General features: G+C 40.4%; 1 protein-coding gene across 8 annotated transcripts in view; it reads right to left on the bottom strand.

The window, feature by feature from the left end:
- Positions 1 to 697: 697 nt before the first annotated feature.
- diaph2 (diaphanous-related formin 2) overlaps positions 698 to 20,442 on the bottom strand; it is a 483,641-nt gene continuing 463,896 nt past the window's right edge. For all 8 annotated transcript variants that reach the window (XM_074674141.1, XM_074674142.1, XM_074674143.1 and 5 more), the window contains one exon: positions 698 to 4,702. In XM_074674141.1, coding sequence (XP_074530242.1) covers positions 4,638 to 4,702 — 65 coding nt within the window. In that variant the 3' untranslated portion in view covers positions 698 to 4,637. The remainder of the gene's footprint in view (positions 4,703 to 20,442) is intronic.

The following is a 20,442-nucleotide window of genomic DNA, read 5'->3' on the forward strand; positions in this document are numbered from 1 at the left end:
CCCTGCCATTTGAACCTCACTCCTGGGACTCACACAGCCAGACAGGGGAGGCTAACATCAGCTGGGAAGCTGCAGAGTCGATGCATCTCAGACACCAGCGCAGAGTTTAATTTCAGCGGAATAAAATCTGCTCTCAGATTGCTTTGTTTAAGATCAGATTGCTTGTAACACAATCAGACACAGCACTTGTTTTTCTGAAATTCACAGAAAATGTTTCCCTGCTTATCTTCTTAAATCCTCAAATAATAAACAAGTTATTGAATTTCCACGGCATCTTTTCCTGGCATCCAACTTAGGCAGAGATAATTTATAGTCATGGTTATTTTTATGTCTAAAATCAGATTAAAAAGGGCAATTTTCCTGGAAATGTATTATCTGACTCTGTTTTAATTTCCCTAAGCTGCCGTTGGACATGACAGCATTGTCACTTTGTCTCCGACACCGTGGAAGATAAAGCTGAGGGGACACCCAGGTCCAAATATGTTGCTTTTATAGGTAGTAGCTGTCCCATTTATCATGTGGTAACACCAAGAGCTCTCTGTCCATAAGTCAATGTGGAGCGGGTACACAGCAAACTAAGACCTCAGCACTGCAAGACAGAAAAAAGGAGAAAAAGACACAGCTAATCTTTCAGAAATCAGTTTATATAAACAAAGTGGTTATTATTTAGTATCATATTCCATTACATAGTCTATGGAAGGACAGTGTGCATAACCATTTTGTTTTTTCATGTTCTTAAGGATACAAATAAACTTAAAATGTTACAAATATAAATGTTTTTTAAGACAATAAAACATACTCAATGACAACAAGGAGGGTAGGCAGGGATATGGCAGCTTACACATCATGGTCGGACAGGGTTTGTCAACAGTTATGAGCGTTTGCTTGTTGATTCAGCCGCGATCGGTCTTCCACAAATCAATAGTAAGCACTAACAAAGTCGAGGGGAACTGGATATGTGGCAGCTGGAACTATTTACCGAAAGGAATACTTCGCAAATAGTTCACTCTGTTAGCGGCAAAGTCGTGTTCAAACATCTCCAACAACACTTCCTCTGCCTGAGCAGAATATCGGGTGAGGTAAAGTGCACAGTCAGTATGTGTAAGTTTCACTGCAAACTTTTTATTGCCACCACAATGGCACCTTTAACAGTTTCAGACAAATCGTTCATACCCCTGCCTCCTCGGTCGCACAAATACCATGAGCGAAAAACAAATCATGGGTTCAGGTTTGTTAGATACAAGCTAAAAGACAAATGGATGATCGGCCTCTGGGTGTAGAAGCTGGTTTTCACACTAAAATGATGAAACATCTCAGGTTCTCTAACCTGGGACTCTACGCCTATCTTCTCTAAAACACTTTATTTCGATTACTCTAAAGATGGAATGGAAGGGAAATACGACAATCACCTACAGGGATGATGAGGAATGTTATCATTGTAGAAGTTTCTGTTGGATTTCTGCTCTGGAGCTGCTTCTGTTGGTAAAAAGTGTTTTTTTTTCCATCTTGGTTTTCCTCTCTTAAACCAATTTCAGATCTGCAGTGAACCATTTCATTTTGAGGTTACACAATTTAAAAAAACATTAGAGTTTATCGTGATCATTGTTGCGGAAAAGTTGCATGATGTGAACTTCTACAATGGCTAACACCGTTGCTCTTAGCTCATGATACATTTTTTTTCAACCAAATAAATTACATTTTTAAGAGTAGTTTGAGAAAGAAATGAAACACAATTATTTTATAATCACATCAAAATCTCTTACTTTGAATGACATTTTTCAGTAAATCAACAATACAAATTTAAATGTCTGTACAATGTTTCTTATGCTTGGATAATAAGAAACCTGTACTCCCTTTGTTAATATAAAAAAGGACTTTTTCATCATTTTTTTGTGTTTTCCACAAAACAAGTTGGCACGTGGAAAAAAATATAAATTAGTTCAGAATTGGAAGAGAAACTTTCTCAGTCAAATTATAAAAGATACAAATTAAAAATCAAACTCGTCAAACTTTAAGTATTGGTTATTTTTGCGTGAAGAGAATCCAATCAGGAAGTGGGAAACTCCAAAGTCGCAGCAGACGTAGGTGATAATAGAGGGAGAAAACAGAACTTCAGACTGCACATGTGAGGTGGGGTTGAGGAAAAAGGTTGAACTGTGATCAAAGAAGGTATCAGTGGATGGCACACCTTTAAGAGTCATCTCTGTGCACAATCCCTTATGCAGAAACCTCATTCTCTATCTCTGCGCGGCTGCTCAAACCTCATATTCAGAGGAGAATTATTGGTTTCGTAAGTATGCAGACTTCTCTGAGCATTGTGGATGCACCTTGAGCCGAGATGATGTGTAAAATTGCATTTTTTTTTTAGAAGCATGCAGGCTGGGAGAGGAGGCATCATGAAACAGACACATCACAAGCTGCACTGGCAGATTGTTTAAATGAAAAATCTCCATCTTTTCAGCCCAGGAGTCAAGCGCACTGAATCCCATTTTTGCCTGGGTTCCTGTTCTGATTACTGAGCTGGCTCACTCACACACACAGAAACCAAAAAACTCAAACAAAGAATGCCTAAAGCAGAGTTGTAGTTTTACTAAATTTACTAGTGTTTTTGGTAAAAGGGTCATTTGAGCCATTCAGAGACTTTCTTGCTAAGACAAGCATCATCTTGTGTTCAGTGCCCCTTTAGTCGATTATTCTGCGGGTGCCTGCTCTTCATGTGAATTCAGTGGTTGTTTTTAGTAGCATCTGCTTACAGTTTAGGGCAGTGGGGGGACAGTGCCGCCCTAGGCATGAATATATGAATAAATAGTTCACGTGAAGAAAATGTGTGACAGTTGCAGGGAAACTAAGCTCACAGCAAACTTTTGACAGTTTGGTAAACCGAGGGTCATGTGTTTGTTAAGCTGCTAGGCGAAGATATTACTGCAAACAAGTTTAGCATTGAGTTAGGACTGATCCAACCACAGAACAGGTCTGTGCATGCTGGGGTTTGTAGTCCTGACATCTTTGAGTCTTTAAGTCACGTGTTACTTCTGCACTGCAAAAACCTGAAATCACACCAAGTGTTTTTGTCTTATTTTCAGTAAAAATAATGTCTTTTTAGACTGAATATGAGCCACATTCACTCCAAAAATGCATTTGTATTAAGACATTACTCTAATCTTGACATGCACATTTCTCTTACCCCACTGGTAGATTTTTTTTTTCTAGTTACAAGCAATTCAGATGTCATTTTTGTCTGTAAATATCTTGAAATAAGACACTTTTCTGGACTGGTTAAGTAAATTTGGCTCATATTAAGTCTAAAGAGACATTTTTCACTGATATAAGACAAAAACACCTGATAAGATTTCAGTTTTTTGCATGGTTTGAAATGCAAGATCATAAAAAGTCCTATAGCTCAGATTAGCCAGATTGACACTCACACAAATCATCAAATACTTTATCTTTTAAAAGATGATTTGTTGTCCTGTCTCTGTCAAAAGCTTTTTTTTTTTTTTTGAAAAACTGAAATCAAATAAAAACACAGCTCTAAGTGGAGCATAGTTTCGCCCATTTTTTCCCCTAAATTAAATCTCCTGACCTCTTTTTTTAGAGCATTTCAGTAAAAACACACACAAGTTGAAGACGATTAATATTAAAACACCATAATACCTCAGTATAATCAAGCCTGCTCTGCTGTAAACCGGTGTGACCGCAGTAAAGGTAAAAGGGTCATGCTGGTTTCTCCAGGCAGTTGTATGCATTTAGAAATGTGTCAGTCTCGCATGTTAACAGCAAAAGCGACCTTGGGACAGAGATCAGCACCCGCAGGCTTTGGTTAGATATTACACAACCAAAAATAAAACGCATCTTGTCAAAAAAAGGAAGATAACAGTTCCAAGGGCCGTGACTCACATGCTCTGAAATATGGGCACGGACAGCGGCCAGCTCTTTGTGCGATATGTAATGAGATTCAGTGAGTCCTTGTATCAGAATTGTCTTGATGTTAGCTAAAAGAGGGAAAACACATAATAAGCAAGCTAACTGTCTTCTGTTAAAGTTCAGCGGCTCGTTCAAGGAAGCGTCAGCAAGTTGTCGGCTCGCCAACGTTTGTGTTCCATCCCGGTCTTCCGTGCACAAGACAGCTGGCGCGCCGCATCTCTGATGAATGTGCTGTGTGCGGTATGATGAGCATACATTATGGTGCAGTCCGTCTTGGCAGAATGTCTACTCTCAACACGTGGCGTGTTTCATGTCAACACTATATGTGAAATGTAGTATGTAGGACAGAAGGCCGAGGCTTGCAAGAATCAAAAGGAACCTCTGAGCGATGAAAAGCGTTCCCTTCAAACAAAAGCGGCCACATTTTTTCTTTTATGAATCAAACCATCTGGACAGGAGAGGAATATTTGAAGTGAAAAATGGAATAAATATGTAAGGCGTCAGATGAATGTGATGGAAATCAATATGTGTGTGTCTTAGTTGTAGATATTCCCATTCTGTGTTGTTCCTATAAGATTCTGTGTGGGTGTGAGTGAGCGTGTGTGTGTGTGTGCCAGTCAGGGCTGGTCCGTCCCTCTCTCAGTTGTCTTCCAGGTCTCCACTTCGCCAGCCTCTTTGGCACTTATCTAGCGTCTTGTGGTAGGCGCGGGCGATCATCGAGCTTGGTGATTTGCGTTGTGGCGTGAACGGGACCTTTCCAGGACTGCGCGGCGGTTGTCTGTTCAGAAGAGAAGAAAAAAAGACAAGAAAGGAAACACAGGGTGAGACTGCGAAAGAACAAGGAAGTGTTGTTACATTGATCCACTGTGGCACACAGGAGCTCGACTAAATGAAAAACAGTATGGAGAAACTAAAGGAGGCAGAGAAAAGAGATGGAGGGGAGAGAAGAAAGAGTATGAAGCAAATCCAGGCTGATTGAGAGCGGAGCAGCAGGGGAGGACAGAGAAACAGAGGAAGCCGTTGAGGCTGAGGTGCTTGTGTCTGGTGTCATAGTAACTCCATTCAGTTCATGATCCAGGCTTCCACTCAAGAGCCCCTCGACTGCTCTCACATCGTATTCAGCATATGCACAAAGACAAAGTAAATTCACACATGCAGGCGCACACACAAACAGGATGGCAAAGAATAGTGGCACTTTATATACACTACATAAAGAAGCGACAAACAAGCAACAACGGACGTGTTCGTGTTTGATAGACCTTCTGATAAACATGTTAAAAGCCCACATCTGAAAAGAAAAGCTGAACATAAAAATGCAAAATAAAGTAAACCTATTTAAAAAATGAAGTTTGAAGGAGGCTGGAAAATATTCAAACCGTGAATACAGCTCGTATAAAGAGAAGAGAAAAGCTCTGAATGAGGACTGAAAGACGTGTTTGTGCTCCATAGCTTTTCAGAGGGACATGATAGAAAACCAACATTTGATTAAAAAGATAAATCCAACAGAAAATTAACATAATGAATAAAAAATCCTGTGAGGAAAAAAAACAGAGTTTAAAATGAATACTGAAGCTGCATGCACTGGCATAAAGTACACAGGGGAGCATTGACAACAGACTAAAAGACATATCAGGATACTCACATTTGATTGAAAAAACATGAACAAAAACAGGGGAAACCAAACAAAATAGATCAAAAGAGACAAAAAAATATAGTTCAAGGGAGGCAGTGGGTCCATACTTTACAACTGTCCAAGGTTTGTTTACACAAGAACAAACCTCTTTGGAGACAGAAAAGTTTTTCCACTGTTTTAAAATAATCATCACATGACAACAAAAAATATGACTTGAAAACGCAGAACCATCTAAAAGTCTAGCTATTAAACTTGATTGATAAAAGCCAAATACAACAAATGCGCCTTTGCTTCGTCATGACGTCTGATCTGATAGATTTAAATTCAAGCAAGTGTCTTGACTCCATCCCTTTGCTCTAACTCATAGACTGTATAAAACATGGACGTAGTCTCCCCGACGTCACCCGTCTGTCTCTGATACGGAAAATGAAGCACATTGACTATAGCGGCCATACTGGTAGTGGCAAGGGCTTCACCTACAGCCATAGGGCGCCTGTCGGTCACGTGACTGTCAGCTGTGCCTCTTGTTGGGGGAGCTCGTGATCTTAATATCCTCTGAGCGGCCGCGTTAGAAAAAAATTCACCCCGAACAGTGGGTGCCAATAGTAAAATTAGCAACTCAGACAGGAGACGTTTTTTGAACTAGGCTACAAATAGGTTAATTTCTGCTTTGAAAATGTCTTTTTTTGGCTTGGTGTGTATGTGACTTCTGGTACTTCCGAAGCCAGCCTCAAGCGGACACTGGAGAAACAGCAGATTTTAGCACTTCCGCATTGTCTCATATTAGACCGGAGGTTGCCGCTTGCTCTAACTGCATTCTAGAGAAAGCTCAGAGCCCTCTGTATCAGACGCACAAGCCTCTAATTTGCTGGATGCTGGGGCACCAACAAATCACTTTGCACAGAAAAGTTGAGGGGGACATGAATTTCTGCACTGAACCACAACAACACATGGTTAAAGATGATCCTACAGAGAGCTACACAACTGCACGGAAACTGCAAATCGCTTAATATAATAGCAACCGACATTTTTCTCCTTTTTCTTTCTGGGAAAAAACACAAGAATGTCTTATATACCTGAGCTTCTTAAGCGCTGAATGAATGACACCAAAATTCCTTCTGAGAGGTCAGAGAAATAATGACTTGTAACACTTTGACATGCAGCATTAGCAACTTGTGATTAATTCTACACATTCAAATAATGTAGTGAAACAAAATAAACATGTAAACAAAACAGAAACAAAATAAAAAAACAAAAATGTTAATACAGCCAAAGAAAAACTGATCACACAGAGCACAAAGAAGATAGAAATTACTCATGGTTGCAAGACTTGTTTGAACAACAGTACAACATGCAAGCCTTCAGGGAGAAAAAAAAAACAGAAAAAAAAAACAGAAAAAGAAACCGAAAGCAAAAAACTGAACTGAACTGAAAACAATTATAAAAATATATTACTGAAATGTGAAAGCATTCATACTGTACAGAAGTCCGAACAAAGACTGAAGGACTCCACTGTTACACAGTTTTACAGCAAGAGTTGTGATGTGAACAAGGAAAACGTGAGGAATGCCGAACTACTACCATAAAATTCTAGCTTTACTAAAGAAAAATGAAACTTTTTATAAGTCTACCTCTTGACAAAATCTGGACAAATAAAAGAAAAATAAACTGAAAAATAAATCAAACACAAAGTTGAAAGCGGCCTTGATGCTGCAGGTGATGGGTGGCACTGACTGTGTCAGAGTTTGTGGTCAGACAACACGGCCAGTTTCACTTCAGGTTTACTCAGTTGGCAGTGGTATGAAAGAGTCATACAAACACCACCGCCCATGCTATCCAACCATGTCTGCCCAGAAATGCCCATGGCATCCAGTGGGCAGCCAGGTGGCAGGTGGAGCCGGACAGGCCCAGGAAGTATAGCCATGGAGATGACTGCAGGCACACCCACACAGGAGTCCCTGGTGTTTCCAAGCGTGCCGCCATCCCTCTGCCCATTACTCAGTGCCAGCTGTAGGGTGCCAGGCGTCCGGGGCTGGGCGTTGTTTAATGGCACTTGGTCCATCCATCATGTCAGGTAATGAGCTGAGAGTGACTGTGATGGCTAGGAATGTATACACAAACAAGTGTGCACATATTCACTTCCTCTCCCTTTCACACACACACACGCACACACACAGTCCTGTTGTCTGCAGCGTACACAAGCACTCCTTCAGATTGGATACAAGCTTCTTGCAGATGGTGCACAGGAGGACAGGAAGGGACAGAAAGAGTGAGCAGAGGACAGATCAAGAAAAAAACCTGATCAAAGGTTTTGTACTCTCTGCTCCTTTATTCAACATCATTTTACACACTGTGGGTGGTCGTTAAAAGCTAACATGATTGGGCAAAGTGCCCCAAAACATCATCACTGCTCACAATGCGCTTACTTTTTATGTGCACACTTTGTACTTTAATGTGTAAGCAGGACTTATACGACCTTCTGCCTTTCAACAAAAACATCCACAAAAAACACATAAAAGAAATAACTGGAGCAGAAACCAAATAGCAAAATGTATAACGCACAATCCCTCCATGCCAATCATTTGCAAGCCCAATTGCTGTAACCTCATTTCTGGGCAAACAGTCCCCTTTAACCCTCAGACTATCAGAGGAGCAAGAAAAACAGCTCAGGGAGAATACAGATCCTTTGTCTCTAATGTGAGGTCATCGTGGGCTACATCTATTACTGTAAATGGATGGAAAAAAAAGATGGAAGGAAGGATCAAAGAGAGGACTATACAAGGAAAGAGCATGAAATGAATTGAGAGACAAGTTTAATCATAAAAGCAAAAGGGGAACAAAAAGACCTTTACGCATTACAACTACGGAGGGTTAGAATGAGGACAGCACTAATGCTATATATCTGTTCAAGAATAACAACATATCTTTGAATTACATTGAACAATATTTCATTTCCAATGTCTGGTTTGAACCAAACATTGATCTTGGTTCCAATTTTAGTGACAAATAATGTGATTCAAATGGAAAAAAAAAAAACGTAAAGTTGGGAACTGTTGGGAACTTCTCATATGCATCCTTCAGACTCAAAGGGGGTATGTCTTTTCACTGACTTTTTCATTTACATACAGTATTTTAGTGGAGTTTTGAACATTAAATATCACATCTTGCCTTTTTTGTGTCCAGTTGTCCCACTTACCATGAATCTTTGGGGTTCCATGGGAAGCTGGTCTATGTTCCTTTAAATGGTGCCACCTTTGTGACAGATTTGCCAAATCTTCCCTGCTAATACCAAACAGCTTATTCTGCCATTAACTCTCGTCCGATGGACTGCATGTTTAAAGTCTGGTCTTATGGTGCATAAATAAAGCTCTAAACAAGAGTCAATTACATCAATAACAGCAGAATACGTTGTTTTTGAATTGGCAGAGGAGATTTGCCACTTTTGATTAGCATAACCCACTAATTCCCACTACTATTATTACAGCAAAATCATGAAAAATAAAAATCTAACAAACACAGATTTCCTTACTTTCTGTGTTAATTTTATGTAGGAAATTCAAAAATCATAAATGATCCTATTGTTTGGTGTTGATGGTCATATGTAGGCTTATCTGTTTCATAACTGACTGGTTACTACTCAAAGCAGCTTTAACTTTTTGGACAGCTATGTAAGCAGAAAATGCTGCTATTTTTTTTTTTTCTGTAAGCGAAGAAACAATATTTTTAACAAGCAGGTGGATTTGATTGACAGGTCGCTATTTAAATCTATTTACCTTTTAGCATATTTCATGTCGAGTCTGGAGGCATGGGACAAACATTTGGCACTGAGGGTGCTCAGATATTTATTTGTTGAGTGAGTAGTATCCTCCACAATTGTAGCAGCAGGGATTGGCAGCAGGCAGGACAAATAATTAAAAAAGAGCTGTGCAGTCTGCTGTCATGCCATCCTGTAACCCAACTTTATCAATGTCTCTAAACACACATTTAAATGGAAGTGCAGGTAACAATCCTGTTCCTCAACATCAAACTTTTCTTTCTTTTGTAAGTCATTAACCAGTCTGTCATTTTTACCCCTTTTGGCTGTAAGTCTCAAAAAAGCTGGCAACACAGTAAGCCCCATGAGTTATCCATCTCTCCAGAAGGCTTCAGTGAATCAACCTAAGATTTAGCTGATAGGTTCCCAGATTGCACTGGCGGTGACCTGTGAGTCACCTGTGTACATTGCAACAAAACTGGAATCTTATCAAGTGTTTTTTGTCTTAGTTTTGATAGAAATGTCTTTTTAGACTAAATATGAGCCACGTTCACCTGATCAGTCCAAAGAAAACGTCTTGTTTCAAGTTACTTAAACACAAATAATGGATCTGAATTGCTTGTAACAAGTTAAAAAAATTCTGCCAATGGAACAAGAGAAAAGTTACTTGTTATAAGACATTATTCTAGTTTCAAGCAAATTTTCGAGAAATTTTTTCTTGTTCCATTGGCAGATTTTTTTTGCTTGTTACAAGCAAGTCAGACCTCATTTTTGCCTTTAAATAACTTTTCTGGACTGGTCAGTTGCATGTGATAGAAAACATCGTTTAGACAAGTTTTGCTTAGAACCAGACAAAAAGACGTGGTAAGATTTAATTTATTTGCAGTGTACTCTTCTTAATGGTTTATTCAACTTCAAAGTAAACCATTATTTAACAAATGAACACCTTTCTGCACTCAATAAACAAGAAATTGAGTTTAAAGTGAACAGAAAAATATGTACGGAGCTACTACACACAAGGAAAAGTCTAATTCTATCACAAACTGGCCTCTTTGTTTGCAACGAGTTGAGTAGCCCTCTGCTGGCAATTAGAAAGAATTAGGGTTTCAGGTACCTTCACATTAGCTTCAGACCCAAAGGCAGTGTCCTTTTCTTTTACACAGTTCACCAGAACAAACGAATAAAAACTGCTCTTTTGGGGGGTAATTGGGACTTACTCAACAGCCTGAAAACATGGGAAAGCTTTTGTCAAAGATTTTGTTAAAAAAAAAACAAATATGAAAAAAAATGATAGGAAGATAACTTCCAGCAAACTACATCTCCCATCAGAGGATCCTTGAGCAGAGAGGTATTGGCTTCTCATAAAGACTTTTCTGTAGCTATCTTCAGGTGCATAAAAGCCAATCCTTTCCTACCCTGCATCAATCTATCACAACAATTGAACAAACAGCAGCCATTTCTACAGGGGGAGAAACATTACAAGTAGCCTCTACTGAATTGAACGCTTTAAGCACAAACACACACGCATATACGGAAACAAAGCGGGGAGCAAAGTGAGACCTGAGTAGGGGGAAGGGAGGGAGACGTCTACAAACAAACTCTTCGGGTTTTTGGAGCGCTGATTACAAATCTTTCTACTTGGGTTTGATGGCTTCTTTACCTGCTTCTCCCAGAGGCAACATCTTTCCACGATACAGCAGAGGAGCACAAGAACAGGAGAAGAAATTGACAAAAGAAGAGCAGGTATTCCATGTTACAACAGGGACATGTTGGCACACCCAAACTTAATTAAATGCTAGCTGGCAACAGTTCGCAAAATGTTAATGGTGGTGGGCAGATGGAGGGGGAAGCCACTGCCTCACACACGCACCAATTCTCTCTTTTCCCTTTCAGTATCCCTCACACACACACAGAAGAAGAAGAGATTGTTGCTCAAGTGTTAAAGCAGGGCACAGAGAAACGGCACAGTGCTTCGCTTTGAGGGAATCACACTCACACACACACACTTCCCCCTCTGTTTTGTACACACACAAGCATATCCTTGCGTGTATATCATGATGATCCCTGCCACAAGGGAGAGGCTCTGAATAAGACAGGGGTAATGGGAGGAGGAGAGGACGCCAAGATTACAAAACAGCTTGAGTAGAGGCCTTAAGTCGGCTCAGTCAACTCCAACCTTCTCCTGACGGCTCCAAAAGGCCTCCAGTGAGACGTCCTTTCATGTTACGATTGACGATGGAGCTTCAGTTTCCCCAAAAGAGATTAAAAATCATAATGAATTTGTGTGTTACTGGCATATTTGGCTAATTACTTGGAATTACATCATGATAAGGCTTCATGATCCGTGCTATGCAGAAAATCTGCCAGTCATCCATCAAACGCTCTCAGTGGCCGGCACAAACAGGAAGTCTTTTGGAGGGATTATGCTGTGTTGGATGAAAATCCTCAGACTTTTAACATAGTGCCACATTCATCAAAGTCAGGTTTATGTAATCACTAATTTTGTGTTTCAAGGGCTGCAGACAGCACACAGGGCTGCGTCTGTTGTGGAATAACTGCAAATGATGCGTTTACTGTCCTTGGTGCCAAACAAGTGAGCAGTGACCTGATTTCTGAGACACGTTGCCGCCTTTGTCTAATTCATTCTCGGTACTTCATATTGAGATGAGATAAAACACAATAAAGGTGATTCAATCTCAGCTCTCTGTGTGCATCAACATGTTGTGTTTGCTCCTCCACCGAAGCAGCAACAGCAACAGCCTTCTGCAACCTCCTATCACCTCTTTTCATCTCCTCCACCTCCCCTCGCCCTCCCCGCTCTTCCACCTCTGCCAGCCTCCGAGCTACAGAGTAATGGAACTCCCTGCACAGAAACAAGATACGGTGTAAAAATGGGATGCAGAGGGAGAGAAGCTATTTCTTCCCGCTGAAAAGTTATGGGTCGGGTATCGCAAAACTACAGTCGTGGCAAACACAGCCCCTTGTTCACTGGTAAGAGTAATCACCCCAAACATGGAGCAAGGGGAAGGAGAAATAGTGCAAGGGAAGAAAAGATGAGTTCAGTTGTGGGGAAAAAAAGTAGGGCTGATGGGGATTCTAGGTCAAAGAAGAAAGAGTGTCAGTGACCCTTTTCTATTTGATGCTACCAGTCAGTTGTGATTTCCTACAAGCTGCTGCGATGTAAAAAAATAAATGTGAGGTAGTAGATTAAACGATGCGACTGCACCATATGTCCAACTCATTTTTTCGAGTCTGTGTGTTTGTAGAAGAATATCTCAGCTTTCATAAAAAAAAGAAAAGAAATAAATAAAGAGCAGATTGATTTGAACCAGTTTTCACGCTGTTATTTTGTCCCCATGCCTCCAAAAGTTGTTGTGTTCCCTGCTGCAAGAAGACACTGTTTACCACAGCTTTCAGTAAACAAAGGTCATCTTGCTTCTGGTGAAATAAACTGAAAGAAAAAAGCCATCAGCATTTGGTGGGAAATATCTTGAAAAAATGAACACATGACACATTTTGACACCATGCAATGGCTCTGTTCTCATTCCAACTGACGCCTGGATAAGGCCTTTTCTGTGCACATTGAAAAGCTGCTACTACTTTGCTGCATAAGTTTTTCTCAATACACCTTCTTTCTAAACATGCTTGATATTGTCTTCCAATGGTGTTATTTCACATTACACAGAGGAAACACACATAGTGCCTGTTCTCTTAACACATAGCAGGAACTTCACATACGTTCACAGCACCGTTTCTTACCCCCCCATGATGCCTCCATCACTACCTCCGGCTGCTGATCACAAGAGGAAATTATCTCACTTCAAACTCATACATTTGTACAAGAATCTCTGTGGGATGCAATAAGATTGGAATAAACTAGAATGGAAAATTTCTCACACTTCTGTGAAGTTTATTCAAAAGATGGAAGAAGTCTGATTAGGGTGCTGGTCAAGATCACAGTTGGTGCGTGCAGAACTTAAAAAAAGAGACTAGAGTTTGAGATCCGTGCAATGCCACTAGTCAAGTTTTTATTGAAGGATGAGAAAGAAAATATAACTTCAAAAGTCAATTTTTCTGTCTGGATTCGGAAGAATTTTAATATTGGTTCTCATATTATGATTTCGTCTTCATCTTTTTTTTATGATAAGAATAATAACTAAACGTATTAAAGTGTCTTACTTTGAAGAGAGCTACTTTTTACTTTTTTACGTAACAATAAAAACCCACAGAGATGCATCGATATTCATGCTTTTTAAAATTTCTTAATATTCTTTCTTTTTTAATCTCATTATTTAAAATCATGCAATTATTTTTTTCATCTTAATTACTTAACTACTGTTAAAAAACACTTGAGAAAGAAAAAGTCGCAGCCTGGATTTAACAAAGCAGATAGGTACGAGCCTCCTATTGGATAATTACTGCATGGGTGATTATCTTTCAGCTAACAAGTTATTTAACCCCAAATGCTGTAATGAGTTGCTTCTCATTTCTTAAACAACCATGTGGAAAGAAACATCCCCTGGTTGTGGAAAAAATGTTGAGAATTGTCCAACATGTTATTAAAATCTGGAAGTATAGTGGGAACCCATTGACTATGAGGAAGAAATGCATCCAGAAAAAAATCCTGAATGATCGTAATCGGCGATCACTTAGACGTTTGGTGAAATCAAATCGAAGAAAAACGACAGTTGAACTCAGGGTTATGTTTAGTAGTGAAAGTAAGAGCATTTTCACACACACAATGTGAAGGGAACTCAAGCGAGCAGACTGAGCAGCTTTGTCACCTCAAGAAAACCACTTATCTGTAAGGTTAACTTGAAAAAAAAAAAGCTTCAATTTGCATAAAAATTGGACTCTGGAGCAATGGAAGAAGGTTATGTGGTCTGATGAGTCCAGATTGACCCTTTTCCAGAGTGATCGACGCATCAGGGTAAGAAGAGAGGCAGATGAAGTGATCACACATCATGCCTAGTGCCTACTGTCCAAGCCTGTGGGGGCAGTGCTATGATCTGGGGTTGCTGCAGTTGGTCAGGTCTAGGTTCAACAACAGTCTGTGCTCAAAGAATGAGGTCAGCTGACTACCTGAACATACTGAATAACCAGGTTATTCCATCAATGGATCTTTTCTTCCTTGATGGCCCAGCAATATTCCAAAATGACAAAGCCAGTATTCATCAGGCTCAAATTGTGAAAGAGTGGTTCAGGGAGCATGAGACATCATTTTCACACATGGAGTGGCCACCACAGAGTCCAGACCTTAATGGAATGGAAATAAATCTTGTGACATTGCAGAAGCTTATAAACAATGCCACAGCAAATGCGTGGATTAATCAAAGCTAAAGGCCGTTCAACAAAATGTTAGAGTGTGTGACCTTTTTTTGGGTGGAGTCTCTTTTATTTGGCCAGGCAGCATATATGGATGCACTTTCACTTGTAATGCTCTAAAAAGGACATTTTACTGTGTTTCTGCTGAAGTATCAACGTTTGAGATGATTATTTGACAACATCATCATATTGCATGTTTTATCTAATTTACTATATTGATGTATCCAGTTTGTTCTCTTTTGCCTGACCAACATTTTCATTTATTGAATCCCTATACGTCCTACAGTGACTTTCACATATTCCCTCAGTGGTGAACATGTAACTTTAAATCAGTGTGACTAACAGAGGTAATGAGCAGCCCAGCCTGTCTGTGGAAACAAAATCAGGTGTGTTATCCTCAGTTAAACTGCACTCTGAGAAAATAAAGGAGGTATAAATTCTGACTCCTCTCTCCAGAATCTCTATTTTCTTTTTCAAGCCTCACCTCAATAAGGGGGGTACACAGATGTCAGGTAACCCTGGAGTGAGGGGGCCACAATCCTGTGCCGGTTGTGTGTTCTCTCCCCACTTTAGCAGGCAGAGGCGACCAGAATGGAATGATGGAGGGAAATGCCCGAGACAGGCCTGGATAAACATGCTGAGGCAAGATAGTGCAATTCTCCCACTCTGTGTTTGTCTCACTCCCTTTCATACACAATGTCGCTCTTTCTTTCTGTGCTTCTTCTTGTTTTTCAATTTCCTTCCACGGGCCCACTCCACTTTAATCCCCCTCTTATTGCTGACATTACTTCCTATGTTTTCTGCAAAAAGCGGGCGGCTTGTGATTTCTGCACATACAGGAAGCAATGTAAACAGTGACAACAAATGCTAACCCAAAGTGGACACCAAATACTAAAGTGTTCTGATTAGGTCTGTATGTATATAAGTTATGGTCCCTGCTTGACAGTTTGTATACAGAATTTAGATGCAAAGTGGGTTTAACTGACAGTCTGTTGAGATAAACGGTAAAGGGGAGACGTTCGGAGAGAGCAGGGTGGTCATAACACATGCAATCGGTTTTGACAGTGCAGGGATGTGGCTAATCATTTCATGCCTCTATCACCACTCTATCTCAGCGGGTACTGTGATGTGCATGCACTGCAACGCTGGTGACTGACCCAGATAGAGAATACAGCCATTCTTCCCCCCAAACAGCCTCTTACAACTCTTTATCCCTGGTTTCCATTTACGTCCCAGACCCATTTTGACAAAAAAACTGGGCTGTGCACTGTCACTCAAAAAGTGGCGTCAGGGCTGATCCCCCTGCTGCCTCTGAGTGTACCAGTTTTTCCCATAATTGTAAGCAGCTCCATCTCTCCCCTCACTGTGTACATAAATGTAGCCTATTTCTCAGTAATGCCCACACATGCACACAGCACATAATGTGCACCTATTCACTTTCTATGCTTCTGTAACCACTTTAGATGACATCTTTCTTTGAGAAGTCAGTTTGACACAAATGTTCAGGAGAGCAGGAAATCATGGCACATGCTCATAAATGAATTCTCATTCAGAATGGAAGAAAAGCATAAGTTTATCTGCTCAGTAGGTGCGTGTTGTCAGGTCTCCAACAGCAGGAGAGAATGAAAGCGGTTTTGCATCTGTTTGTGCATGTCAAACTTGCGTATAAACCTTTACCTGGATCAATGTGTGCAGCAATCCAAAACTACAAAACAACAACAAAAAAATCCTCTCGTCTAAAGTTTGGCCAGTTTGCTAAACGTTTGATTGAAAACAACAAATCTGTCGGTCCGCAGGTTGCAAACATTCCCCCCTCAGGTTTCCCCAATCTCCTTAAAATATCTCTGCTGGACTTCATTCTTCAGTCACGGAACAATGCCTCTTGGCATTCTGGGATGCAGCAGAGGCACACACAGTCCAAATGAACAGTTATATGAAAACACTTTTGCAATCGATCAGAGCCTGAGGCAAAACTCCCATCCATGATTGTCCTCTCAGCAGTCAAGTTTCAGAAGGCAGGCTTCAGCTCGAGTATAACCATGAAAGAAAACAAATATCCTCACGAGGAAAATTCTGAAACTGCTAAGCAATGCCCACCTGTTTGCCTGCTGTCTGAGTTTACTTTACTTTGGCAATATCCCCCTCATTTGGCACAGAGCTGAAGTTTATAGTGTAGCCCAGAAGTTTCGGGGTATTAGGATATGCAGCACATTGTACATACAAGAGGAAGGAAAAATATATGTATACATCAACTATAGTCTCAAAACTACAACTTTATAATCAATACTTTATTCTGACTTAAAGGAAGTTTGTTGTTCACAAGACATGAGACAATCATGGAAACCGTTGCTCAAAACATCCTACAATTTAATCCAAAGCCTTCCTAGTGTTGATAACATTGTTTCAATTATCAGTTAATTACTAGATTAAAACTAGGGCTGGGACTATCCTCTATTCTCGCGATGCGATTATATTATGATTTTTGGGGTGCAGAGTTGATTTGTATTGCGATTCTTCAATATTTATGATTCTTAGTTTGCTATTTTTAACACCAGATCATGATCATGTCTACAGACTATACCAGGAGCCATATTTCTTATTATTATGATGACCTAGTACAAATTTCATATTCCGGATCTTAGTATCCAGAATATTGCCAGGATCTGGATCCTACTTTTACATATGTCAGAAATGATGCAAAGCAATCCGACCATTTATCATGGAGTTATATACATATAAGGTGAAAACGGCTCTATCTCACAATGATAAAGAATCCTTTAGAAAAATCCTGGATCCAGACGGTGATCCAGATTACCTCCAAAATTGAATCACTTCTTCTCTTTTCCATTTTGAACATTTTCTGAAAATTTCATCAAGATCCATTGGTAAGTTTTTGAGTATTGTTGTTCACAGACAAACTAACAGACAAACTCTCCCAAAAACATAACCTCCTTGGCGGATGTAACTACAAAGACTGAAACAAAGAATTTGAATTTGAAAAAAAGAAAAAAAAAAAAGTTTTTTTGACAAAAAGTCTCAATGTATCAATTTTTTCTCCCACCCCTAATTAAAACTTTTGTTAAGTTCATTTTCTGAAGTAGTTTTTCACTGGGGGGCTAGCAGCGGGAGGATTTGTACATGACAGTGAAGCTTCCGATTTTGGGCGACACTAGCAGCCTGAGACCGCGACCCCTGGGCATGTGGGAGCTGTGGAGAACACAGATGGGGCCTGAAGCTGAGGCCCAAGTTTCACAGGCCTGAGCCAGTGGAGAGAGACAGACAGAGAGAGAAAGACTGTGTAATCCATCAGGCCGGGGCTCTCTGCTGCCAAGGGGGGCCAGTAAGTGACCCCATAAGACTGATTGGGTCTCTGTGGGAGGCCAGACCCCCGACTACATGGACAGCAGTGTCTGGCTTGCTCCACTGAGGCCGGGTTTGCAGTGGACCTAGCCAAAGCAGTGACCTGGTTCTGTTTGAATTCTGTGGAGGGATCTATCTAGATCACAGAGGAAATTCTGCAGAAAATACATGTTAACCAGAATAAATTCAGCTAACAGCACTTCCTGTAATAAAATAGGTCATCCTCCCATAAAGAATTCATAACCCCTGTCCATATATTTAGCCTCATGTCAACCTTAAAACTGACATGACTGTATTACAATAATTATGTGGTGCTTTAGTTTAATACAACGAAAGACTGAAGATGTGATAGGAATCTAATTACTTTATCTAACCCTCTCCTGAGCCAACGAGGTCAGAGACAGTGTCAGACAGATGAGTGCCGATACCTGCGGCAGCCAAGGCGAGCAGCGTGATTGACAGGTGAACGAGCAAACAGAGAGATAGTTAGACAAATGGAAGCTAAGATATAGTTTGACAGACAGATGGGAGCGTAAATGGATGGTTTGGCAGCATGATAAGGTAAATAGGCTGATGGATCACCAAACAAATGTGGGAGGAGGAAGGAAGAAAATAAAAAGAGAAGAAGAGAAAAGAAAGCCCGCCTGCAGACAACAAAAGATAGGAAGCCAGATAGCCTGATAAACACAGATGGATTGTGTTGATACACAGGGAGGTGGGGCGAGATCGATAGATTGTTTTATTCTATTTGCTTGGCAAACTGGAGATTTGACGTGGCGTGTATCAAGGCGATCTGTTTCTGACGACGCCAGGCGTGACTGTTACAGATGGTGAGATAGCGACACATCTCAATCTTTGGCTAGCCGCGGTGTAGAGCTAGCTCCACATTCAGCTCTTAGCTTGCTGGATTGCTTTCAAAACTACCAAACAAAGCTTTCAGATTGGTCAGAGGAAAGGGGGTAAACAAGTAACACAGCAAAGAGAAAATTACAAGGCGAGGTAAAAAAGATGCCATGGGGGGTTAGCTCCTGACACTGACACTGACAAGAATGGTGAGAATGGGACCAAGGTGTCTGAAAATGAGGCTGATTCCTTGCTCATATATATTCTCAGATTTGAGAAAAACAAAATGGACACCTTGACAACCTGACTCCTCATTACTGCTGCTTGCGTTTATCATGTCAAAATAGAAGACAAGGGTATGTGAAGTTTAGAGGCAAGGGCTCTCCTAGTTAGAAAGGTGGCTTTTCTCCATGGCTGCTTGAGGGACATGGGGGTGCACTGCAACAGCCTTGATGAGTGTTGCAGGGCTTATAATAGACAGGAAAGGCCCAGAAAGCATGCCCTTTAGAGGTGCAGCATCTCTCACCGTCTGACAGCTTACAGGGCCTCGGCTCCACAATGACACCTTCACAGTACGCTCCAGATGACACACAAACACACGCTCACAGGTGCATAATGCTCAGACACATTCCCTCAGAAACACAAGAAAAAAGTTTGGCAGCGTGCACACACACACAATTACACACACATAAAAAAAGATGGATGCACACGCTGGCAAACACACACACACACACACACACACACACACACACACACACACACACACACTAATCTGTTCAGGATGTGGAGAAAATAGTTGACAAGCTGAATCTCGGCATCATGCTGACAGTATTAATACTTATAAAACAAGCCAGGCTATAAAAACATCCGGCATTCACTCCAAGAAGGGGCTTGTGGAAACAAACATCTGTTTGTGCCATGTTAAGGAAGCAGTACAACTCCCTGACTGTAAACAAAAATATAGTTAAAGCCCCATCTCTAGGAATAGTGTTGGATTTCTGTCAAAACCACACAGTGGGCGAGGGAGATAAGTAACTAGTGGTTGTTATTTGACGAGGAGTTTTGCAGTTTGTGTGTCATTCCGAGAACACAAGTAAGAAGAGCACTGTCCGTTACTCCTTTTAGATTGTTTTCTTCCTGTTATGGGAGAACGGTACTGTAGTGTTGAAGCAGTCAAGCTGTAAACTCTGTGACAGAAAATTAATCACTGACAGTTTTTAAATTACAATGATATCAGTTAACGACTAAAGATAAAACAGTTTTTTTAAGTTTGCAAGTTTCCTGTTTATCTGTGTCTTCTAAGCAGAAGTTAAAGCTACCACAAGGAATTTTAAAACTGTGTCGGTTTTGGTGCCCCCTGTAGGCAAAATGGCATATCTACTGTATCTATTTCTAATATCTCTTCAGAAGCCATCATTTTTTACTTAATGAGATGTATGCATAATTTTCTCTCTTTTTATTTGCAGCCAGAATCTATTTACAGGAGCTTTAAGTTTTAACTCCCTGTGTCTCCTAAAATCAGGAATAAGGTGTAAAACTGTAAAAAAATTAACAGAGACAAAAAGTACATCTCAGGGGAAAAAAAAAAAAATCTTTTCATTAA

Source organism: Halichoeres trimaculatus, unplaced genomic scaffold (genome assembly GCF_033239565.1).
Source record: "Halichoeres trimaculatus isolate MK-OKI-2021-1 unplaced genomic scaffold, fHalTri1.1 fHalTri1_scaffold_7, whole genome shotgun sequence".
NCBI classification, from domain to species: Eukaryota; Metazoa; Chordata; class Actinopteri; order Labriformes; family Labridae; genus Halichoeres; species Halichoeres trimaculatus.